The sequence below is a fragment of the Thalassophryne amazonica genome, chromosome 5, assembly GCF_902500255.1.
Source record: "Thalassophryne amazonica chromosome 5, fThaAma1.1, whole genome shotgun sequence".
Taxonomy (NCBI): domain Eukaryota; kingdom Metazoa; phylum Chordata; class Actinopteri; order Batrachoidiformes; family Batrachoididae; genus Thalassophryne; species Thalassophryne amazonica.
The window spans coordinates 108,439,951-108,467,167 of NC_047107.1; the positions used below are offsets into that span (position 1 = coordinate 108,439,951).

General features: G+C 41.0%; 1 protein-coding gene across 2 annotated transcripts in view; it reads right to left on the reverse strand.

Moving 5' to 3' along the window:
• Positions 1–27,217, reverse strand: part of galnt9 (polypeptide N-acetylgalactosaminyltransferase 9) — a 392,311-nt gene that overhangs the window by 38,990 nt on the left and 326,104 nt on the right. For both annotated transcript variants that reach the window (XM_034171079.1, XM_034171078.1), the window contains one exon: positions 9,755–9,940. In XM_034171079.1, coding sequence (XP_034026970.1) covers positions 9,755–9,940 — 186 coding nt within the window. The remainder of the gene's footprint in view (positions 1–9,754; positions 9,941–27,217) is intronic.

Genomic DNA, 27,217 nt, shown 5'->3' on the forward strand with positions numbered 1-27,217 from the left:
GGGGCTGCCACTGCAGTGAATTATAAAGCTTTTCCCCACCAAAGTAATTGTGCTCTCAGCAGGTGCCTTAGACAATAACAAGAACCTGTGATTGTGTGTGGTGGCAGTGAGGGCGGAGGGAGGGGTAGATGGAATAATCGTAGTGTTAGGTCTTTGTACTGTACACAAAATAACTCTGCACCACAGGACAGCCGGTAATAATGTGCCATGCCACTGTGTGTGTAATTACACTGCAGAAGGGATGTAGACTGATTGGCTAGTTTGTCAAAGTTCTTTCACACAATATGTCCTGTATACAGTGAACATGTGTGGTGGTTACATTATTTCCCCAGCTGGTACTTTCTACCTGCAGCTAGTGCGTTTTCATGCAATGTTTGTGCCAAATTGTTTGATGATACGCCAATATCATCAGCATATTAAGTCTCAGAGTGGCTGCAGTGCCTGCAATTGTTTTGTCATGATTATGCTTTTCTCCTTGCCTTGGTTTAGACAGCACTCTGAGGCCTTCATAATCATTGCAGCTCATCTCACTCCCAAAACTTCAAATAGCAGTGCTGTCTGTCTGCTGAACAAGACACTAAGGGCCTGATTTACGAAGATCCCAGATAACAAGTGCTACACTTGGCAAAGTACATTTTTTGTGCGTTGGGGTGAAGACAAGTTTTACGGGTGATTTACGAAGACTAAGTGCACAATAAATAGTGGGTGGGTACATGATGTAGAGTATGTAAATGAGAATTTTACAAGTGTTAATTGGCTTTTACAGCAGTTAACGCATGCAAAATTCTGTAAGTGCAGTACAGGGGTGGTGGCCAAGTTGTTTCCAGTGCAAAAAGTTTAGATGTTTTCATGTGTTTATTGGTGCCAAGAAGCAGTTTACTCTTGAGTTTTTTGTGGCTCGTACAATAACATTAATTCGTCCGTCAGCTTCTGCTTGCTATTGTGATGTTTGCGGTATAAATAAATAATGTGCAGATTAAATTCATTTTTCTTGTTGTTGCATGATGCAGAAGCACCATGTTTAAAATCAATGCAACTAATATTCCAGTGCAACATATAATAGTCCAGAAAATGCGATATACATCATTGAATAACTCACAACTTACTTTTAGTTATTACTGTACTAACTAATCCCAATTATCCATCCATTCATCCATCCATTTTCTATATCCACTTACACCAATTAAGGGTTGGGGAAAGGTGGGGGGCTGCAGCCAATCCCAGTAGTCAGTTAATGTACCCTTATTGTAAAGTGTTACTTTTTTCTTTTTTTTTTTGCTCTAGGTCATCTCAGCTGATGTGGACCAGCATATGGATTTTCTAAAACTTTTATGGCTTTCCTGAAGCAACTTCAGATGTACATGGAAAATGGGGCACAGGTGACCTTGTATCAGGGACGTTCTGTTTTGGAGGCAAACAATACCTAAAAATTGTCTAGAGATAGGTAATCCATCAAATTGAATAATTTACCTGCAAAGTCTTTTTTCAAACTTGTACTCTGAGCATTTTAACACAATAATAAAACCTGCAGCGCTCATGGGCTGACAGCAGTGATGCATGCATGTGCTACACTGAAGAACACAGAATAGAGTTTCATATTCAGCCTCTTTGTTGTCATGTTGGGAACTTGACACAGTAGAAATAATAGGAGGTGCAGTTAGACAGCACATTCATCTGTCAGGTTAATGACAGATGATCATAATTACCTCTGCCAACAGAGAGGGAGGCAGAATTCTGACTTTTATCCTTGTGGTATCTTTGTGGCACCTGACAATCTGATAAAAACGGAACAAAGAAACTAAAGACGTTTTGGCAAAGATGTGCACCACCACCAAAAGGGCCTGATGTAGAAATATCATAATATTAACATAATAAAACAATTACAGCTTTTTTTTGCATGAAGCAGTTGCACCGCATTTCAAAAATAAAACATCACTGCCCTCTTGTTCCCAACCCACTATGATTTCCCTCCCTTATCCGCAATTAAGCAAATTCCAGCTGGAACACTTCTTCAGCTCGAATGGCACTAATCTTGGAAAATCCGGATCTTTGCTAATTGTAGTCTAACTATATTCCTGGCCTGAGGACTTTTTAGCTTCCGCATGTAGTTTCTTGGGGGTTAGAAAGTTTTGTCTGCCATCTTGAATGCAAAGCGCAATGCTGACTTTCACTACTATTCTCTTTTATGAACCATAGGAGGGGCAAGGATTTCATAGCCCTCAAGTGCACTTAATTTGCACATGCTGCTAGTCCAACTGGAAACACAAAGAACAGAAAATCTCAGATTACAACACACACAGGGAATGTTGCTTCCACTTGATGTCATTATACAACTAAATATTTCCAGGGAAAATTGTTTTTAGCAACTGTATGAATGTTGAATATTCAGTAGGTGCCATTAATTTCAATTTATTTGAATTTATATAGCGCCAAATCACAACAAAGTTGCTTTAAGGCGCTTCACACAAGTAAGGTCTAACCTTACCAACCCCCAAAGCAAGCACACAGGTAACAGTGGTAAGGAAAAATTCCCTCTGATGATTTGAGGAAGAAACCTCAAGCAGACCAGAATCAAAGGGGTGACCCTCTGCTTGGGCCATGCTACTGACACCATTGACAAAACAATTTACAAAACGAATATACAGGAAATTTTGCCGGTGCACTGGACAGGAGGGTTGCAGAAACAGACACCACACCCATCTCTGGATGGAGCCGCACCTCAAACAGAGAAAAAAAAAACAGAATCAGGCATCAGAAAGACAACAAATACAGTAAATGGACTGCATTTATATAGCGCTTTTCCATCTGTATCAGACGCTCAAAGCGCTTTACAATTATGCCTCACATTCACCCCGATGTCAGGGTGCTGCCATACAAGGCGCTCACTACACACCGGGAGCAATAGGGGATTAAAGGCCTTGCCCAAGGGCCCTTAGTGATTTTCCAGTCAGGCGGGGATTTGAACCCATGATCTTCTGGACTCAAGCCCAACACCTTAACCACTAGACCATCACCTCCCCAGTATAATCTGTCATTAAGCAACAAGAAAAACAGAAGAAATACAGTGATCGCCAGCCACAAGCCCTAAGCTTCACTAAAGGACCCAGAATTTAGATAAATTTGAGGCCATGCCCTCAAATTTAAAAGGGTAAAAAGCATAGTAACATACTATGCCAGTATGCTAGCCATACGAAATGCAAAATAAGTGCGTCTTAAGTCTGGACTTCAAAGTCTCCACAGAATCTGACTGTTTTATTGATGCAGGGAGATCATTCTACAGAACAGGGGCACGACAAGAGAAAGCTCTGTGACCTGCAGACTTTTTATTCACCCTCGGGATACAAGGTAGTCCTGCATCCTGAGAACGCAGAGCCCAGGCTGGTACGTAGGTTTTAATTAAGTCAGCTAAGTAGGGAGGTACCAGTCCATGAACATTTTTATAGGTTAATAGCAGAACTTTAAAATCTGATCTCACAGGGACTGGAAGCCAGTGAAGAGATGCCAAAATGGTCAAACTTTCTGCTCCTGTCAAACATCTGGCAACAGCATTTTGAACGAACCGGAGACCCCCTAATGCTGGACTGCCATAAACCAGAAAATAGAACATTGCAGTAGTCTAATCTCGATAGCCTAGCAATGAGAGATAATCCCAAAACACCACAATATGTGCCCACAGGGTGCTATATAAAGGGAGAAAAGCAGGGGGCCTAAGACGGGCCCGTGTGGAACCCCAAATTTCATGTCACTAAGGTCAGAGGTAGTGTTATTGTACAAAACACAGTGAGAACGACTGGTCAGGTATGATGTCAACCATGCAAGGGCATTCCCAGTAACCCCAAAATGATTCTCCAGCCTATCAAGTAGAATATGATGAATATGATATCAAACGCAGCATTAAGATCTAACAGCACCAGAACCGTAGTAGTGTCCAAATCCATTTGTATAATAAAAATGTTATTGTGCTGTTTTGCACCTGTCTTAAAGTAACCCTGAGAATGTATTTGTTATTTAATTTTGTTTTAGCACTCTGGGGTCAGTCTGAACTGGGAGCGAAGAGCTGGATGTACTTGTTATTATTACACTGATAGCACGACTTTGTTTTCGTAGCCACTAACGACTGGGAGTGAAGCATGCTGGGATCATTCTGAACTGGGAGTGAAGAACTGCTTTTATTATATCTTTGAAATAACTTTCAGATGCCTGTTGATTAAAGAAATTATGTGCGCCAGGGAGGTTGAGTTGGCCACTCACCCTCCCTTCGCGGACACACTAGAAAAGAGGAGTAGAACCATGCTTCAACAGAGTCTGCTGCGGGTTAACGTACGAACGCCCAGCCGGTTGACAGGCGCACTCTGCTGAAGGTGTTGGCTCTCCACCTTAAAGGCGTCACGGTAAGAGAAAAATGCGCTGCAACCACTTGTGTTTGATGTAACTGCTTTTGTGGGGAATAAATATACGCCTTTTTATTCTAGCAAAATGCAGTCTGTGTGATCATTTCTGTGTGCCGATCTGACCGAACCTTGTGTTTCAGAACACCATTGCAAGCAGAAGATCATTCACCACTTTAGTGAGAGCCGTCTCTGTGGAATGATATTTTCTAAAAGCAGACTGCAGTGGCTCAAAAACATTATTCTCAGTAAGGTAGTCCTCGAGCTGCCGTGAAACCGCCTTTTCCAGAATTTTAGAGCAAAATGATAGATTTGATATCGGCCTATAGCTTTTCAATACACTAGGGTCACGATTAGATTTCTTAAGTCATGGTTAATCGCTGCAGATTTGAAACATCTGTCAGTAGGTGACAGAAGTGAGAGGCTTTGTGGTGTGTAAATGTAATACTCATGCACAAAGTGCACTAAGTCAATGTGCATACAGGGAGGATTGGTCATCCCCCAAAGCTCTTTGGGGTGAAGACGTGAACACCTTGTTCATGCTAGGGTGCAGAAATCCCCCTGCTTCTCCTGGAACCTCCCACTGACAGATCCATGTAGGTACTCCATAGTACCAGCCAGTTGTTGACAGTTTTTTTTTTTAAGTTTTGTGTTTTTACGTTTCTTTCATTTTTGTTTTGATGAAAGATGTTTTTTGTTGTTTTTTTCATTTCATGAGTAATGATGAGGTGGAGGAGAACCCATGCATGTTACTTTCTTTACTTTACTTGTGTAAAGTGTCATGAGGCAACTTTGTTTGATTTGGCGCTATATAAATTAAAATAAACTGAAACAAATTGAAATGTTCCTGTGTGTTCAACCAGTGAACCCACACCATGAACCAGCCTATGTAATGTATATCTGAATATTGTAAATAGAGACTGGACTGAACTCAGATACACTCTGTGCTGCAATACCAAAACTGAAGGATATTGTCCATGTGTGTGTCATGACATGAAGGAAACCTGAGAAAGTTTCCTCATTTAAACCTCTGAAAAGAGAATGTGTTGATTGTTCCATCCTGCATGCTTAAAGAGCCAATTAGGAGGCAATCTTAAATTCTTTATTAATGGAACCAGCGGTTTATTATTTTCCAACCCATCTCAACAGACCCTTGAAAGCAATTAAGCTAAACTGATGTGTATAAAATAGACTGATTAGATGTGAGGCTTTTGTCTTTCATTCGGTCTCCCCCTTGCCGCCACCACCCAATTTGGAGTGAATCTCCATTGCCTCTTTTCTTTGCTGCCAGTGTGAAGGTCAAGTGGGATGAAATCTGAGTTATGAGTGGTGGGTCTCCAGCGATATGGTTTGCATGTGTGAATGAGATAATGTGCGAGGGTGTTGAGAGGAGAAGAACTTTTCAAGATGGTGACACGTGTTTACAGTCGCCCCCTTGGATATTCAGAGAAACAGTTTGACAGCTGGCATACTTCTGTGTTTTCCACCTGTATAAAATGTTCTTACATAAAGGTATGAAAGCAAATACTTGTAATTCAAGTGTCTCCACATGGTGTATGTGTTATGTAGGTTAGGTTTGACGTAAGTTTTGAACTTAACCTACTTTTAATTCATGCTTACACGCAAATCCATCCCACATTTTGGTCTAGAAATCATGCGTGTCTGGTATAAAAGCATTACCTGTAAAGGGTGATGAGTTACCGTGGTGAAGGTTTTCACCATGACCTTCTCTGAACTAACCGAGCAGGTAGCTCAGTTGATAAGGAGTTGGTTCAGACAGTATGTGTATCCAATATGAAACCAATTGCAGTGTTTACTGGGGTGAAAAGGTCTTGACCATAGCCTACTTTTAATGAGGCCACAGAGCACTCACAAGTGATTGCAATGCCCCCCCTCTAGACAAAAACAATGTGAGATTGTCTATCTTGTCTACATGTAGATATTACGCATAATGTGAAAAGAGTATAAGTTGTACTTCACAGTCTTGAGTTGTTTGGAACCAACAAGCTCTGCTGGATGTTGAATATTATGACGCACAGTAAATGTTTTGTCAGCCCAGAGACACATTCAGGAGCTCTGGGTTGCTATGCAACACAGATCCCGGTACCAGAACACCCAATAACACTGTTACCCAGGAAGGAAAAGATGCCACAGGTGCTGTGAGCGGCAGCAGAAGCTCGTCAAGAGGTCAGGGCTGCAGACTAGCATAAATGCAATCAGACCAGCACTACCATCAATCCTCCTCTCAACTATCCAATCCCTGGATGATAAACTGGACTGTCTGAGCCTAATGTGGTGTTCTCTCAAGATCCAGGACTGCTGTCTGCTTATTCTAGCATGGCTATTGAGATGGAGGGCTTATGCGTCACCATGTGGACCAGAATGCCCTAGCCTAGACCCTCAGGGATGGACTGGCCATTAATGTAAACAGAGCCTGGTGGAAAATACCCAACAAGGGTGACAAGCCAGTGTCAGAACCTGAAGATATTCTCATGCTTAACTGCAGACTACATTACTTACGAGAATTTACAGTGGCTATGATCATTGCTGTGGTCATCCCTCCTGCTGTTAACACCAAAGAGGCTCTGTGGGGGTTACATCATAGAGTATTTGATGCACATACTGAACATCCAAATTTATTTTTCATCATGGTGGGAGACTTCATCCAGGCAAATTTTAAAAATTCTGCTCAAGTCCTCCCCATCAATGAGTCTGGCCAGAAGATGAATCATCTGTACTGCAGGACTGTTTTAAGGACACCATTTAGTACTGCAACCATCTAAGATGACCTGCTGACCATAGATTGACTTTGTGACCAGTTATGTGAGGAAGTGCTTAGTTGAAGTACAACCCCAATTCCAATGAAGTTGGGACATTGTGTAAAATGTAAATAAAAACAGAATACAATAATTTGCAAATCGTCTTCAACCTATATTCACTTGAATACACCACAAAGACAAGATATTTAATGTTCAAACTGATAAACTTTGTTGTTTTTGTGCAAATATTTGCTCATTTTGAAATGGATGCCTGCAACACATTTCAAAAAAGTTGGGTTGGGGCAACAAAAGACTAGGAAAGTTGATGAATGCTCAAAGAACACCTAATTGGAAACAGGTGAGTGTCATGATTGGGTATAAAAGGAGCATCCCCAAAAGGCTCAGCCATTCACAAGCAAAGATGGGGTGAGGATCACCACTTTGTGAACAACTGCATGAAAAAATAGTCCAACAGTTTAAGAGCAATGTTTCTCAACATTCAATTGCAAGGAATGTAGGGATTCCATCATCTACAGTCCATACTATAATCAAAAGATTCAACTTCAGGGCGGAAACAAACATGTACTGGTACAAAAACTGGTATTGGTCTATGTAGATCATTTCTTCCTCCATGACAACTGTAAGAGGCATGAATTTTTTTTTCTAACCTATTAGTTTAAGATGTTCTAAGCCATAAAGTTCTGCATAACTGTGGGTGTGGTTGCTTTGAATGACAGTGGCTGAGCCGAGCATCTCCGTGTCTCACGCCGTCTGACTGTATCTCAGCAGCTTGATGCTGCTAGCCGCTGTGGAGGTTGTGTCTGTGTTTGGAGTATTTTATTACAAACATCTGGAATAGTAGGGCTTGTTGTGTGATGAAACATCCTAAAAGCCACAGTCTCATTAGCTACAAGTGACAGCAAGCGACAGAACAAAGGGACCACTTTTCATTCATTTTCAATGAGCGTGGGTGAAATGTCTCTCTGCCACCAGCCAGGCAGGGCCAGAATAGACCTGAAGTCTAGTTTATGCAAATACTAATACAATAACATGCTTTTGGAGGGCGGTATGCATTTTCAGAGTCCCTCCGTCCATGCCCAGTCGCCCAAAATTACCGATATTCGCCCAAGTTAGACGAGGGTGAATATCTGTCGTGGGCGACTGGGCATGGACAGAGGGACTCTGAAAATGCATACCGCACGACAGTAGCATGTTATTTGCATTATTATCACTTACTGAGATACACAATACGTTGAATCACATTAAAAATATTTAATGTCATTTCAAAATGCATGACACCCAGCAAACATAGAAAGTTGGCTCACTTTAACTTTTGTCATGTTGGCTGGCGTGTGCTGCTCTCCAAATTCGCCAGTGCGTCCTTTATCAAGCTGGCTGCTTTGTCTGCCGTTCATTGTCGTACTATCATGATAAAATCATACGGAATATCCATATTGGGACCAACACACACTCCTCGCCTTTTCATCTTTTCCTCTGCGGACAGTTCTTGGCCTGCGCGCTATGACATCATTTGTTTACGCACAGCGGGTGGGTATGCAGATACTCGTTCGCTACTGTGGGCGGGTATACCCAGGTAGCGTCAACGTAAATCTACGCTACCGGCCTAGCAACGCCTCGGTAAAGTGATAATAATAAGCAATACGACATGACGGCTACCAATGTGTGATATCAGCTGGTTGTTCGTTTGAACAAAATAATCCAAGATGGCGGAATACATGCCGGAACACTGGTGTTTCTGTATAAATTTAACATGTTTCTCATATATTTTGTAAACGTGAGTAAGAAATAAACACCTCTAAGTATAAAATACTGTTTTTGTAACCACATAACACCTCTGAATTGATTTAGAAGACATCTTAAGGAGATGTAACAAAGAAGCCCGAAGAACGCCCATCAAGCAACAAAGCCTTGTCACCATCCAGCCCAGTCTCACTGTTTTTTGTGATCTCGTCATGAAATGAGTGATATATTTGTGATGCATTTTTTTTATTTTACTATTTTCTGTTCACTATTTTATCATGAATTTGGAGTTCATGAACAACCTGGTGCTTTCTAGCCCGTCACAGAAACAGTGTGTGTATGGTGAGTTAAGAGGAGTGAATCTGTTGAAAAAGGGACTATGTAAAAAAAAAAAAAAAAAAGCCATCATAATTCCAAAATGGTGTGATGTGATATTTCTGTTAAACTTGTTGAGTTATAGCTGAAAGTCTACACTACCAGCACCTTAGTTCATTCACTTCAAGTCCACTGTGGTGGTGTACACAGAGAAAATTAGAAAATGTATGTCCAAATACGTATGACTGTACTATACGTGAGTGTTCATCCAAGTTAGTCTCCTTAAAATGGAGTGCTGTTATGACCTTTGTTTGGTTCTCTACTTTAATTTGGTCTGTAACGAAACACACACACACACACACACACACACACACACACACACACACACACACACACACACACACACACACACACACACACACACACACACACACACACACACACACACAAAAAAAAACACTTTTAAATCTGACTGCTCTTTACATCCTCAGTGACTGCCCCATGCACATGTTAAGGAATTCTTAAACTTACGTTCATGGGAATGTTCCAGGCCATGTACACATGTGATTTATATTCATCCATCCACACCTCAGCAGCCCGTAGAGCGTTACGCTTCGCGTAGTAATCAATGTCATTGTTGTAGGGCTTCTTGGTTCGTTCGATGTGAGCCACTCTGGCACACGGCAGGACTTCCATGCTCCCTCCACATTGCCACACCTACAGCAACAAAACCATAAACCATGTCTGAGAAAAATGTGCATTTCATTTTCATTAACTATTTTTTAAACCAGTAGCAATGGCCAAGGTGACCACAAGACCCAAGCTTTGATTAATGAAAGAAAGTGACACACAAGCTCATTTCAGGCTACATGTAACTTCAACCACCCATGTTACCAGAGAGAGAGAGAGAGAGAGAGAGAGAAATAAAAAAGAAGAGGTGTCTGCTTCTGCTACTTTGATACAAAATCCTTTCCACAGTGTTTTGTGGACTTTTTGACGGTGGTATTTGAGTTTTAGAACATAACCACTGCGAAACAAAAAAAAAAAAAAAAAATCAACCCTGTGTCTGTCACTCACTCCACCTCACACCTGTACCCCATTTGAACATGTCCTTCACTTTATTACACATCTTAAGTTAGGGTGGCCAGATGTCCCACTTTGTGCCCCAAATTAAGCATTTCAAAACTGAAACCATAATAACGCCGGAAAGCATCTCATTTTGGGGCACAAAGTGGGACATCTGGTCACCCCTGTCATAATACTGTTTGGTAGTTGATGAGGTTTATATGTATTTATAGTCAGGGTTGGGTCATAATGAATTACATGTAATCAGACTGTAAGTATAAGTAAGTAGCTATAATCATACCAGATTACACTGGAAAATGTTTAATCAGATTACACTCACATTGTCAAGGATTACTTGATTGCATTTAAATGATTGAAATATGAATGTTTTGAGAAATTACATGAGTTAAATAAGAAAAAAATCAGAAAAAAAGAATTTCTGACAATTGAAAGAGTTTTAATATACTTATGAGATTAAAAGGCCATAGGTATTAAAGGCACTGCGCTGCGGTGGTTTGAATCATATTTGTCTAATAGATTACAATTTGTTCATGTAAATGGGGAATCTTCTTCACAGACTAAAGTTAATTATGGAGTTCCACAAGGTTCTGTGCTAGGACCAATTTTATTCACTTTATACATGCTTCCCTTAGGCAGTATTATTAGACGGTATTGTTTAAATTTTCATTGTTACGCAGATGATACCCAGCTTTATCTATCCATGAAGCCAGAGGACACACGCCAATTAGCTAAACTGCAGGATTGTCTTACAGACATAAAGACATGGATGACCTCTAATTTCCTGCTTTTAAACTCAGATAAAACTGAAGTTATTGTACTTGGCCCCACAAATCTTAGAAATTTGGTGTTTAATCAGATCCTTACTCTGGATGGCATTACCCTGACCTCTAGTAATACTGTGAGAAATCTTGGAGTCATTTTTGATCAGGATATGTCATTCAAAGCGCATATTAAACAAATATGTAGGACTGCTTTTTTGCATTTATGCAATATCTCTAAAATTAGAAAGGTCTTGTCTCAGAGTGATGCTGAAAAACTAATTCATGCATTTATTTCCTCTAGGCTGGACTATTGTAATTCATTATTATCAGGTTGTCCTAAAAGTTCCCTAAAAAGCCTTCAGTTAATTCAAAATGCTGCAGCTAGAGTACTAACGGGGACTAGAAGGAGAGAGCATATCTCACCCATATTGGCCTCTCTTCATTGGCTTCCTGTTAATTCTAGAATAGAATTTAAAATTCTTCTTCTTACTTATAAGGTTTTGAATAATCAGGTCCCATCTTATCTTAGGGACCTCGTAGTACCATATCACCCCAATAGAGCGCTTCGCTCTCAGACTGCAGGCTTACTTGTAGTTCCTAGGGTTTGTAAGAGTAGAATGGGAGGCAGAGCCTTCAGCTTTCAGGCTCCTCTCCTGTGGAACCAGCTCCCAATTCAGATCAGGGAGACAGACACCCTCTCTACTTTTAAGATTAGGCTTAAAACTTTCCTTTTTGCTAAAGCTTATAGTTAGGGCTGGATCAGGTGACCCTGAACCATCCCTTAGTTATGCTGCTATAGACGTAGACTGCTGGGGGGTTCCCACGATGCACTGTTTCTTTCTCTTTTGCTCTGTATGCACCACTCTGCATTTAATCATTAGTGATCGATCTCTGCTCCCCTCCACAGCATGTCTTTTTCCTGGTTCTCTCCCTCAGCCCCAACCAGTCCCAGCAGAAGACTGCCCCTCCCTGAGCCTGGTTCTGCTGGAGGTTTCTTCCTGTTAAAAGGGAGTTTTTCCTTCCCACTGTAGCCAAGTGCTTGCTCACAGGGGGTCGTTTTGACCGTTGGGGTTTTACATAATTATTGTATGGCCTTGCCTTACAATATAAAGCGCCTTGGGGCAACTGTTTGTTGTGATTTGGCGCTATATAAAAAAAAATTGATTGAATTGATTGAAAAGGACAAAAAGAATATGCTTGTGTCCATTTTTAGTATGATGTTCGTCATCTTCAGTAATTGTTTCTTAAGTAATCCAAAAGTATTCAGATGATGTTACCTTTTGTAATCCAATTTGTGTTCGGTCACTAATTACATTTGAAAGTAATCTGAACCAGCTTTGTTGATAATTTTGGAGTGTTTAGAGTCACAGCTGGGTAAAAGCACTGCCTAACATATACAGTGTGTTTTTAAAAGTTCTACAGTGCCCTCAAAAGGTATTTGAATAGTTGGTATTTCACACATTTTAATTTGTTATTCCACTTCATATACAAAAAACAAAAACAAAAAACAAAACAACAACAACAACAAAAAACAATTTGTAAAATCATCTTCCTTAAACTCAAACTGACAGTTAATCTCCACAACTTGATCTAAATTCATTAAAAATATAAAAGCCAAGTTGATGAGTTGAATAAATAACGGAATGCTTTGGTATAACACCTGTAAATAATCAGTTTTATTGACAGTTTTCTTCAGACAAGTCCAGGGATGGATACATGAACATTTACAAGTCACTGAATATGTCTTGGACTTTATTTATATCAATTATGAAGAAAGACAAACAGTATGGCACTCTATGGTAAATCTGTGTGGAATAGACAGTTCTCAAAAACTGAGTGACTGTGCAAGAAGGAGAAGAGTGAGGAAAGCCACCAAGACACCCAGAAGTGGTTATAGGCTTCTCTGGCTGTGATTGGAGAAATTGTGCATGGTGCATGTTTTGCATTTTGTATCACCAGTTATACAGCTTCCAGATGAAGTGGAGCAGAGAAGACTTTTCTTAAAAAGAAGAGCTGAAAGGTCAGCTACAATTTGCCAGAAGGTACATCTGAGATGCAAGCCTAGATGTGATGTTTTGGTGAAACAGACTTACCATAGACTGCCATTCTGTTTGTATTTCTTCATAATTGATGTAAAGAAAATCCAAGACATATTCAGTGACTTGGAAATGTTCATGTATCCATCTACTGACTTGTCTGAAGAAAACTGGCAATAGAACTGATTTGTTACAGGTATTATAGCAAAGTATTCCATTAGTCATGCAACCCATCATCTTGACTTTTAATTATTTTTGTAATAAATTTAGATCACATTGTAGAAATTTGCTTTCACTTTGAGTTTATGGAAGATTTTAGAATTTTTTAGATTTTTTTTGTAATTGAAATGTCATAAACAAATTCAAATGTGTGAAATAGCAAGTGTTCCAGTACTTCTGGAGGGCACTGTTTATAGACTCTGAGTCCCATTAGTGCCGGTGCTTATCCCCGGATTCTGTGGAAGCATTTGAGAATCTACTAATGTCTACATTTTTTCTCACCATCATCACATCAAAGGCCCTGGACACAGTCCGTGTGATAACTAGATTGTTACATTCAAAATGTATGAGGCCAGATGAGGTTTTCTAAAAAAAAAAAAATCAATAGGCAATCAACAAAGATTGTACATGTGATTGATTTATGGCCAGTGATCCAGGATCTGACTTTCTGGCCCTAACAGAAAACAGTTAGCTATGGTGTTGACCAGTGATGCCGGTAACGCCTTACTCTAATCTGACCACTTTTTTTAGTAACGAGTAATCTAACGCGTTAATCTTTCCAAATCAGTAATCAGATTAAAGTTACTTCTCCATGTCACTGTGCGTTACTATTATTTTTCATTGTTGGTCAACAGCAGCATTAAACTTGTTCTGTGGGCAGGAGGTCGGGGTTCGACTGAACGTCCCACTTTCAGCGAGCTGTGAGCTTTTCATCCACGGTTTTTTGCAGCTGCTCGACTCGTCCTCACCTCTTAAAGCGCGGTGATCAGCACACCTGCACTGAGCTTTACAAAGACATTTTTATACTTTTTCCCCTCCTTTATTTAGAATTCTGAGCTGAGTCGCTCCGTATCGTCTCGTTAAAAACAGCTGATCCTCCGCGACGCGTCAACAACTAACACTATTTTCCACTCAAATGCACCTAAACTCTCTTTCTGAGGACCACATGATGTGAAAACGCAATAAAACTTTCTTACCAGTAAATCTGGTCATGTTTTCTGCATAAATAGATGTTATCCATTCTTTGTGCTCAAACGCCAAAGCAGGGGCGAATCCAGATGGAATGGGGGCGTGGGGCAAGGATGTGCCCCCTCCCCCACAACACCCCTAGGTTAAAGATCCAGTTTTGAAGCCGTTTTTTACTACAACTACTAATATTGCTTAAAATAATAATAATTTCGACAAGTAAAATGTTTAGAGAGAATTTAAATGTTAGAAAAATGTTAGAATTTAATAGTTACATTTATAAACAATGTAGGTTTGAAATTACAAGTTTTACTGTTACAGTGCTGTCAACAGTTAAATATGAGGTCAAGAAAGAGGTCTTTATTTTACTTTTTATAAAACAAGTATTTATTTTCATTGAAGTCAAGAAAGGGTGACTATAAAGTGAGTTTTGGCAAAACAGGTATCATTGTCATGTTGAGGTGGCAGAGGGTTGTTGTCGGCAGCTGGGGAAAGTAACTAAAAAAGTAACTAGTAATCTAACTTAGTTACTTTTACATTTGAGTAATCAGTAAAGTAACTAAGTTACTTTTTCAAGGAGTAATCAGTAATCAGTAATTGGATTACTTTTGCAAAGTAACTGTGGCAACACTGGTGTTGACATCAGAAGAACAGGCTAAGCAATAAATGGTGGAGCAAAGAAAGTTTAAAGCAGACTGGAAGAAGATATCAGATATAACAGCAACAAGCTTCCCTCAGCCGAGGTGGATGTTTTGTAGACTAGATAAAAACCATAAACAGGAATATGTTTGCTCACCTTCAAGCTGTAGCATGATTCAAAAAAATAAAATATAATAAAATGAAATAAAAAAAAAAACACTACAAAGGTTCTGTATGGACAAGGAGGTGTCAGTTTATGTGGAGTAACTGATCTTCAAAATGTGAAAAAGTATTTCAGTGTTCAAACATTTTACATTAATAGATATGATGTATTATTATCTTCTCCACCGAGGAGCATGTGTGATCACACCCATGTCTGAGTTTTAGTGGGAAGACACAAAATCTAATAAACCAATTTTAATGATATTTGGTGAAGGCGTGGATAAGCCCTTTAAATTTTGTTGCAGATTCTAATTAAGGGGTGGTTCCTTATGTTGATAATGTCATTCAGAGCGCCACCTGTTATTTGGTCTTATACTATAAGTTGCTAATCAGCAAACTACTTGTAATCCATTGTGGAATGCACTGTCGCCAGATACCTATGAGGCTAAGCTAAGTGGCTAACTGTATAATTGGTCATTGGAGGTTTCCATCATGCTGAGACATGTTTTGTAGGTTTAAATGTAATAATTATAATATGTTGGCATTGTTCAGAAGCCACAAAAACAGGTTGAAAAGTTAGTAAGATTATTATCAGGGAATATCTCATTGTTATTTTCCACTTGTTGCGTGAATTGGGTGAAATCTGCTCTGATCGCCTTAAAAATACAGATTAAAAACATGAAAAATGATAAATAAACTGAATATTGCTGTCATTACATTAAAACAATTACTTTAACTATTTTTAACTTATATTTTATTAAACTTACAACATCAACATAAAATATATCTGGGTAGCACATTATTATTAATTATTTTGCTTAAACAATGACCATTTTTTCCATTTTTTGTCCATTTGTGATTCCCATCGTCTCAGTCTGTGAGTTAGTTTTTCCCATTAGGAATATGTCCACCACCTGCGACAGACTAGCGTCCTGTCCTGGGTGTACCCTGCCTCGCGCTCTATGACTGCTGGGATAGGCTCCAGCCCCCCGCGACCCTTAATTGGACTAAGCAGTAGAAGATGGATGGATGGATGGAATATGTCCTCCATCGTTGTTATCCATTGAGCCTTTGATGGCACATCCGCCTTTCCCCACTTCCTCATTATGTATTTTTCTGCTGCTGTTAACATTATCTTTACTAAATATTCATCACATTTATGAATAGTGCCATCTAGAAAATTATTCAGATACAGGAGTTCAGTTTTCAATGGAATTGCATATCCAAAAACTTGATACAGTAGTTTTCTCTATCATCCCACATTCTTTCCAGCATTTCTGATGCATCCGTAGGTGTTGACTTTTTAACTTGGATGTAATAAAGAATCATCAGATTTTACAGGCAAACTCCCTCCATGTCCGAGAGCTGGTAGTTGCACAGTGAAATTTCCAATTAGTTTGAAAATTTGAATATACAAACAGCACTGCATACCTTAGCGTGCAGGAAACATTATTATTACTACTCTGAAACAACCCCATCCAGTGATATATATACAGCAAATCTATGCACACAGTGTTTTACAAAATAGCTCAGCATTTATTTAGTAGTGTAATGTCATCAGAATGGAACAACATATGGTGATGTGCTTCCAGCCGTACAAACTGCAAAGCCACCGCCACCCGCAGTCTCTTAATGGCAATCACCATAATGTGCAACATATGTTCTGAACAATTAACTTTTCTTTGAACCTAAAATAATTCCCCCCTGCACAGTGTTGGAGGAGAACAAAAGAGCAAAACTGTTCTTTCAATTAAGTCCAGATTAGAAATTGGTGCAGGTGCCTGTTTTTACTTAATGCTACAGAAGTGACCAGTAACCTGGAGCTTTCAGATACACTCACATAAAGCTTGTTTATTATGTCTGAGCCTACTTTACACTTTAAGTTACTTTGGTTTGAGGAGTACCATTTAGCTTTGATGGCACTTCCACCAAAACAGAACAGGATTTGTTCTGTAATGTATGGAAATGGAAGTGTATAGAGGACACACAAAAAAGAAAAAAAGAAAAAAAAGAAAAGAAGCACTATCCACAGACTTTAAGGAAGGCTCAAAAAAGGACCCCTAAATACAAAGATTGATGAATATGATTACACATTTCTCATTAATACACATGTTTAAGCTAGATGAAAATAATTTCAAAATCATGTAAAAAAATGTCAGCATTTTCTTAACTGCCACTTGAAGCACATGTAGAAGCTGAGCAACTCTTAAAGATACAGTGTGCAGGATTTTGGAGGTGTTTATGAGTACATATATAATACAGCATTTACAACCGTCTGTTCATTAGTGCATAATTAGCTGCAGCAATGAACTGATGTATTTTCAAAAGCTTATATTAAGCCCTTTATAACGTTATAACAGCCCCCTCATGGAGGCTGCCATGTTGCACCATTATGTTAATACAGGAGTCCAAAAGGGACACACTCTGCCTTTCACATTTTGCAGCGCGGATACAAGACTGAAGAAAAAGAAAAGGAACCAGCGGTTGCTCCCCTAATAGCCCCTTCACACATAACACGACGTTGGGCGAAAGAAGCAGAAAGCGGAAGAAAATCTGCGAACAAAAAAACGAAATGTGGAACCGTGAAACATTCCACCTGCTGTTGGGAAGGACACACAGTTGGACAGGCGTGCACGATACCTCGGCGATGGACGGTTTCATGGTCACTCGTGTTGGCACGCACAAACACAGTGTGAGCACTTGGAAAGTCACGCACACAGCAGCGGAGCAACAAAATAAAAAAAAAACAAACAATTTGTAATACTTCATTCCTGTTACAAAGAGCAGACTTAGCCTCCGCCTAGATGTACACCAGGAAGTAATGAAATGACGTGGATTAATGTTCTCCCTTTTATGTTTTACATGAATTATCTGATGTGCTCGTCTCGTGAAGACGTGAGCTGGGCTCTCCTCTCATGAAGCCCTGGCTCCCGTGTCATGAACACATCAGATGGCACGTTATGTTCCATCATAAAATATTTGTATCATCCATTCATCCATCCATCCATTTTCTTACGCATTATCCAGAGTCGGGTCGCGAGGGCAGCAGCTCAAGCAAAGCCGCCCAGACCTCCCGATCCACACACACCTCCCCCAGCTCCTCCAGGGGAACCCCGAGGCGTTCCCAAGCCAGCTGAGAGATGTAGTCCCTCCAGCGTGTCCTGGGTCTTCCCCGGGGCCTCCTCCCAATGGGGTGTGCCCGGAACACCTCTCCAGCGAGGCGTCCAGGGGGCATCCGCAAAAGATGCCCGACCCACCTCAGCTGGCTCCTTTCAACATGGAGGAGCAGCGGCTTGACTCCGAGCTCCTCCCGAGTGACCGAGCTCCTCACCCTATCTCTAAAGGAGTGCGCTGCCACCCTGCTGAGGAAACTCATCTTGGCCGTTTGTACTCACAACCTCATCGGTCACTGAACTCATAAACATTCGTTATTTGTATAATGACAGTGTGTTGTTATGCAAATGACTGACTTCCTTGGAAATTTTTCACAGTGTAACAGATCCAGAGCCATCCTCTCAGACCCCTCTTACCCAGTACATAACCTGTTCAGCCTGCTCCCCTGGGGCAGGAGATACCACTCAATCAGAGCCCGAACCTCCAGGATGACAACACTGGTGGCCGCGTTGCAAATGTGATATGCATTTTAATTATTACAATATGGGTAAATCCTGCAGTTACATGCACCTCGCAGTGGCATCCAGTGTTGTGGTGCACTGACATGGCGGTCAGCTGACAGGTGCTGTATGCGCAGAGCAAAGCGTATGAGAAAAGCCATCACACATGATTGAGTTCACGCTTTTACCCTTATTTGTTTTATTTAATTTCCACACTTTCTGGCTGTCACATAAACTACAATTTACATGGTGAAAGTGACATTAGCCTACCTTGTCATTAATTCCACACCGTGCCGCGTGCTCAGACACTGGCCGGTCCTCATGTGATCGTGTCTGTATGTAATTATCAGCATATCACGAGGGCACGAGTGCCCACCCACACATGTGCATTGCATGTTCACCAGCTGAGTTGCAGTACACAGCGGTCAGCTGTTCCAGCAGCGCACTGCAATGGACAGTGACCAAACTCCGGGACCCTCAGCCACAGTGGATAATGTTGGATTCATGGTGTGTGTGTGTGTTGTGGGAGGGGGGGATGATGCACTCCACAAGCCATTTGTGTTGGGGGGGACACACTCCACAAGCCATTTGTGTGTATGTGTGGGAGGAGCTTTGACAGTTTTCACAAACAGCTTGAATGTGGTCATCTGCACTCTACTATCGTGCCAGGAGTGCAAATAGCCCCGCCTTTTCTAACTGCCCAGCGAGTGGTGTTGAATGTTCGTGTGTAGCACCTGGAATTTGGCCAACACCTGCCAAGAGAGGGGTCGAATGGGCACTTGCTGTCTTTCGGCTGCTGGTGTCCATGAATGGTTGTGGCGAAAGCTGTATGAGGCATTTGAGGCAGCTCTGATTTTCACAAGTGGCATGCAATTCCTCTGTGTGCCACATGGCTTCAATTGTGTTATGTGTGAAGGGGCCCTAAACACTGTCTACTGGTTGCTAGTGCAAGATAACAAGTTTGACAACCCTAATTTTTACTCAAAGCCAGAACATGGCCATTGTGTATTGCAAAGACTGCACATCTGTCCATCCATCTGTCCCTTTGTCTGTCTGACTGTGCTCAGCATAACTGCATTCCTATTACTGCTGGAGTCTCCAAATTCACAGGTAACATTCTTGGGACACAGACCTTGGACAAGTTCAAAGATGCCTAACCTTGACCTATTTTAAGTGGTCTAAAGGTCACATTCCTTTTACACTCTCTTTCACTGATTACATGCTCATACGGCTGAGGGTAGTTTAGCATTCCATTCTAAGTTGTAAAATGCAGGATCATACATTGGGGTTGCAACATGAGAAGTCAAGGGAGCATCTCCCATTGCCAAGGAAGCAAAACCATGAAGGGAAACAAAATTGTGACCAGTGAGTGCATAATGCAATCTGCAACCTCACCACTAGATGACACTAAATCCGACACATTGTGACTTTAAAATAACAAAAGGCTAAATCAAATCGTTGGGGGGAGCTGTTTAAAAGGCTCCTCTGAGCATTTGAATTTGAATCATTAAGTCCTGAGCCATGTGAACAACAGCATCAAACATTTACCAACACACTATAATTAGGAGTTACATAAAAGCTTGTGTTTCCATTTTATGGCTGTAAAAGTTGTGCGGTCGTCTATCATGGACAAAAACCTGAAACCTTTTTGTCTCGGCTTCTTCAGTGTTGGAGCAGTTCACTGCGGCTGAACTAAACTTAAACACCTTCAGCTGACCCTCATCTTCACTGCTGATGATCCTGCTGGCCCTGGCTGGAATAAAAATCCATCAGCACTTTACAGGAGACTTCAGATGCTTTGCTTTTGTCCATGACAAGTATTGCTGCCTTCATGGTTGGTGTGTTTACGCAGGTGTAGGTGTAATACCATTTTGACGTTAAGACTTAAGTCCTTGTAAATTGGACCCATCACCTCGTGCACCACAGTAAGCTCTGAGTTTGTTTCGTTGCGAGTTTCTTGTGTAAAATCAATACTGTTTGTGTATGTGTGGAGCAGAAGTTATCAGCTTGCCTGGCACTAAAAGCAAACTGAAGATCAATATCTTCTCAACAACCATTTATAAAAGGTCAGAAATCTAATCGTTAACGAGGCTGGTAAAACAAGCCACAGTTTCTTTGCATTAGAGAAATGCATGTGTCGGTGTCTTTAAAAAAATACCAATCATGTGTTTGACAGACACTTTTAACCAGAGACAACTTAGCATGAAGATCAAGAAAGGAAATCTTTACTCCAAAGTGTCAGAAATGCAAATCTTCTGTGTCCACATGTGATATTGAAACCATTGTGGATATTTTTATTATATAACGGCTGAGTCGATCCTTGTTAATTGATTTTTTGCTTTGTATGTCATGTGACATGGATTATTCATCCCATTTGTGTTGCACATTGGACTTAAAGTGCAATTTGGTTCCATTTAGAGTGCAAATTTGGTTCCATTTAGAGTGCAAATTTGGTTCCATTTAGAGTCCAGATTTGGTTCCATTTAGAGTGCAAATGGGTTCCATTTAGAGTGCAATTTGGTTCCATTTAGAGTGCAAATTTGGTTCCATTTAGAGTGCAAATTTGGCTCCATTTAGAGTGCAAATGGGTTCCATTTAGAGTGCAAATTTGGTTCCATTTAGAGTGCAAATGGGTTCCATTTAGAGTACAAATTTGGTTCCATTTAGAGTGCAAATTGGTTCCATTTAGAGTGCAGATTTGGTTCCATTTAGAGTGCAAATTGGTTCCATTCAGAGTGCAAATTTGGTTCCATTTAGAGTGCAAATTGGTTCCATTTAGAGTGCAAATTGGTTCGATTTAGAGTGCAAATTGGTTCCATTTAGAGTGCAATTTGGTTCCATTTAGAGTGCAAATTTGGTTCCATTTAGAGTGCAAATCTGGTTCCAGACGTTTGGTACCATTGCACTCTGCACACATACGCACACACACGTGTGCACACACCTACATGCACACGTGCACGTACGCGCACACACAAAAAAAAATCCACTGTGCTGTATGCTGCCTGATGTCATTTACTTATTTTTTCGCTGCACTGAGGAAATACACAGTCTCTTTTTTTTTTTGATAGTACACGCGCACACAAGCGCCTTCCTGCTCACACAAGCTGGACGGCACTTAGCTTTAAAACAAACATGGCAGAGTTTGTTTTGCTGACGGACGACAATTTCATGCACAGCATGGCAAACGTCATCACCAGAATTATTTTTGGACTCCTATTTAAAGTTCTTGTTGGATCTTTGATGTCAAAGCAGCAGTGACGCACCAAAGCTGGATTAATTTCTGATGTTATTTTTTTCACTGCACTGAGGAGGTACCAAAATGTAAGTCCCTTTTCTGTTGTAAATTAATATAATATAAAATGACAAGGATCTATTTTAGCCATTATATAAAACAAATAATGAAGGTTTTTACATTCTTTCAATGGAACGAATATTTAATTTGGTGAATTAAATATTTAATATTTCACCTCATAAAATATTTGTACCATTGAACTCATAAAAATTAATTATTTGTATAATGACACCATGTTGTTATGCAAATGACTGATTTCATTGGAAATTTTTCACAGTGTAACAGATCCAGAGCCATCATCTTAGAACCCTCTCACCCAGCACATCACCTGTTCAGCCTGCTCCCCTCGGGCAGGAGATACAGCTGATCAGAGCCCGAGCCTCCAGGATGACAAACAGTTTCTTTTTTCTGGGCTGCGAGAACACTGAACACTCATATGCAATAACTAAAATCCTGTGGGTTATACTCATACAAATATGTGCAATATGTGCAATCTAATTTTCTCCGCGCCTTATCTCAAATGTATATTTATTTGTTTAAATAGCTTGTACATTTCCTCACTTATTTATAACTCACATTTTTCATTTGGTCTGCTAAATTAGTTTTTTTTCGAGTCATAGCTGATACCTGTTTTTTTTTTTATCTTTTCTTATTCTCAAACTCAGTTGTTGAGCAGAACCCCTAATCCCATTGTATGTATACAATGACAAATAATGCTTCTATTCTATTCTTTGTACGTGCAACCAACCTGGGAGAGAACTACATATTTTAGTCACGTGGGTCTAAAGACAAAATGTTTCACAAGTCAACCATTCTGGTCAGAACAAAGCTGCAAAGTGAACTCCAAAGACAATTAACTCATAAAGAAGAAGACGTAAGCCCTGTATTGGCCCCAAGGGCCATTGGTGCTGGAGATGATCTCTGCATTCCGGGTGAGAGTCTACAGTTGCCCAAATTAGTGACAACAGGGAAAATTGGGTAAAGAATCTCTCCGACAGGGTTCTTACACAGACAGAAAAGGATGTGCTCGCTAAAGGACTAAATTTCTCAGTAACCCCTAAACATATACCGACAGTAGATTACATCACTGCAGTAGAGTCAGCCATTAAACATAACAGTTTGTCAGAGTCAGAAGCTGGGGACCTCCGACTAAGAGTCAGATATGTCGATGACACGGGTTAAAATCAAGCAACAGGAGGTTGTGGACTTTACAGAACGCATCAACTCGGTGGACTCCAATATCAAGTTCACACGTGAGGATGCCAGAAAGAACCATTTAGCCTTCTTGGACTGTGATGTTACGATTGGAGAGAACAGGCAGCTCCAGACGGGGGTTTACAGAAAACCCACTCACACTGACCAATATCTGCTCTTTGGGTCAAACCACCCCCTTGTACACAAGCTTGGGGTGATCAGGACTCTTCAACACAGAGCCCTACAGGTGCCCACAACTGCAGAGGGAAGGGCTAAAGAACAACAACATGTCCGGAAAGCCCTCACAGTATGTGGGTACCCACGATGGTCCCTGGACAAAGTGCAGAAGTCCCAAAGAACAAAGAGACCAGATAGACAGGAGACGGAGACAAGAAGAAGAGGAGTGTCTCTCCCTTGTTTAGCAGGAGTAGGGGAAAACTACAGAGGATCTTCAGACAGCACAAAATCCCAGTTTACTTTAAACCGTTTAACACCTTGAGACAGAAATTAGTTCACCCTAAGGACAGGATCCCTAGTTACAAACAGAGCAATGTAGTATATTCTATCAGATGTCATGAAAACTGTAACGAACACTACATAGGTGAGACTAAGCAACCTTTACACAAAAGGCTATACCAGCACCGCAGAGAGGGCGCCAGTGGTGCTCAGTCTGCAGTTCATCTCCACCTTAAAGACACTAACCACACGTTTGAGGACAAGGAAGTTAAAATCTAAGCCAGAGAGAAGAAGTGGTTTGAGAGAGGGGTCAAGGAGGCATTCTATGTGAAACAGTTGAAACCCAGCCTTAATCGGGGAGGGGGTCTGAGACACGCTTTGTCCCCTGTTTACAATGGGGTACTCAGGTCAAAGCAGTTTCAGTCTTTTGTTCATGGTAATGAGGAATGCACGTCATCAGGAGAGTTGTCAAGGAAGCCGTCAGGAGAGGCGTCCGTCCCATCATTAGGAGGGACAGCTGCACTGTCATTAGGAGGGTGCTAACTAGAGCACAATAGGTGCTAATTAGAGCTGTTGTTTAGTCACTAGCCTATAGCAGTCTGCCTCTCGATAGGAGGGGTCTGGTTAGGTTTAAAACTCCAGCTTTTGTGGCTTCTGTTTATTCTTCTCTACAAGAGTCAAGACAGAAGTCGGACTACCAGAGCAAGTATTTTAGCTGAGGAAGCTTCTGCAATTTGAATCGAAACGTCCTCGCGTCAAGCAACCCAGTCCAGTCGAAGATTCAAGCTTCTCTACTAGACATCACAAGCTTTGTCAGCGCACCTAGCGAGATACCATCAAAATCTGTAATTCTGGGTAACACCTCAGTGGGCGCATCCACCTCCATAGCAGTATGCGGTGGTTGCACCAAAGCCTGCTGAGATATGCTCAACCTAATATCCTCAATTTTCTTCTCGAAATAGTCCAAGAATTCCTGTGCTGAAAAGAGAGAGTGAATAACAGGTGGCCATCAATGAATGAGAAATGGTACAGTTTCAAACAAAAACTTTGAGTTATGCTTGTTTTTATTGATCAAATCAGAATAATAGGTCAGTAGTGCATGCTTATAATTTAAGACAGCATCACGCCATGCAAGGTGTAACACCTCTAATTTAAAACTATGCCATTTCCGTTCCAAACCTCGAGCCTTCTGCCTAAGGTCACGCAAGTAACCATTGAACCAAGGCGACTGCGCCTTGGGAAGGCGTGACCTTAAAAGAGGAGGTGCAACCTTATCCAGTGTAGCCTTGAGCGCTGAATTCTAGCCATCCACAAGACTATCCACTGATTGAACATTCTCCAAACCTGAAGCCAAAATTTCAGGCAGTCTGGCTTCGAGTTCAGTCATAGTTGAGGGATTAATGCGTCGCCGCAGAGATAGACAAGGCTTTCGGTCCACTAAACACATCAACATAAATGCAAACCTAATAAATGAGTGGTCAGAGACCACAGAGGCAAGAGGCAAAATGTCGATGTTCGTGACAGCAAGGCCATGTGTGAGAACCAAATCAAGGGTATTTCCACTAATGTGCGTTGAATCCTAAATGCACTGCTGGAATCCTAACACATCCACAAGTTCCATAAATGACTTGCAAAGGGGATCAGAGGGCTTATTTATATGAATGTTAAAGTCACCAATAATCAAAATGTTGTCCGCACTAGCTGACAGGCTAGAGATGAACGCACCAAATTCATCTAAGAATTCAGAATATGGGCCAGGAGACCTATAAACAGTGACAAAATAACATGACTGATTTCCATACTTCTGACACTGACAATATGTAGCATCATGGGCAGAGCGGAGAGTCAGATGTTCAAACTAATTATATTTATGACCCCCAACAGTCAATAAGGTAAACCTGGATTTATAAATAAAGGCAACACCCCCACCTTGCTTCACACCACGAGACATGTGACTAAATGTGTACCATGGTGGGCAGACCACATTCAGAGGAAGAACAGCTGTGGGTTTGAGCCAGGTTTCACATAACACAATCATATCCAAGTGATGATCTATAATTAGATCGTTAATCAACAGGGATTTCAAGGACTGTGATCTGATGTTAATGAGACCCAGACTGAAGACTTCTGTCGGTTTGACAGACTGACATCTTTGAATAGGTCTGAGCAGCTTAAAATCCACTCCACATTTTCCATCCAGTGCCCGGAGAGTGTTAGAAACTGCTGTCATCACATCAGGACTACAAGTCCCAGAAGCTGCTGCGCTCTGATGATGTAAGCGCCGTTGCACTCAGCTGACCAGATAACCGGCACAGACGACCCAGTCCAATGGAATACAAACTTTCTTGTGGAGCCTCTGTCGACGCAGCTAGGTCGGTGGAGCAAACCAAGCTCTCTGATAGCAAGAATGTCCCGAGGGACATTATTGTTGTTCAGGCTCCGTAGCTCAGCTGCAGAGTAGCTTAGCATCGCGCTAGCCGAGGGAGCGAAGTGTAGCGTCATGCAGTGCAAAAAAGGCACTAAATCAAAAATGGTTAAAAATGCACACTGAAGGACCAAGAACCATGTCAAGTACATACCCAAAGATAAATAAATTACACTCAAGCCACTAAAAACCAAGTTAAGAACGAGAAAACTGGAGAAAAACCAGAGGAGCGGCGAACACACAATGCCAGTCTCCTCTCTACTTCCTTTTCATCTCTCCTTCCTTTTCAAAATAACATCATTTTTTCTCCTTTTTTGGGAACATCTGAAAACCTATTCATATGATTACAAAACTTCTAAAATGTACACAACGAATTACAAGTTTTTGGAAATAGTATGAAGCAATGCACATAATGGATCACTAGCAGCTTCGTGTTCAGTTTGGAGCCCTGCTCCTCTTTGCACACCTGTTCTTTTGTTCACCTCATCAGCCGCAGCATTTATCCCACCACTTCTCAGCACATTGCCAGGAAACATGATTTTAACAATCCAGTCTTCTGATTTCTTGACTACCCTTTTTGGACTCTACCAGTTCCTCAAACTACCATTGGTACTTACTTGTCTGTCTACCTTAGTTTGACATTTGCTTCTGCTTCACTGTTGTCACTAACCAATGCTGTCTGAGGTGTCTTTTACTAAAATATAACAGACCGTTTTCATGGTCACAGCACTTGGTCTATTCATGGTAGCAAACCAACCACATGAAGAACATTTTACATTTTTACAGTGCTATTTTCTATGCAAGCTCTCTGCATGCAGCTTTGCACTGCAAACAAATCTTCCTTTCATCGGGGTGAAAACCCTGTGAGTAACCACAAAGCTCAGGATGTATGTATGATAACACTCTTTTTGATAGAGTTATAAAGTGATGCATATGCTAGTTCTGCCTTCATGAATCTCAATCACCTTGAAACACTACGTGTTGTCCACGCCCATCATTAGCCATGAATGGAGTAGATCAGGGTTGGGTGACACTGTGCCATGAAGTGCCAAGACAGTGCACCACAGCAGGTGATATCACAGATGATCAGATCTGTAAATTGAGGGGAGGAGCTCATCATTAAAACCACATGCTGAGGCAGTCA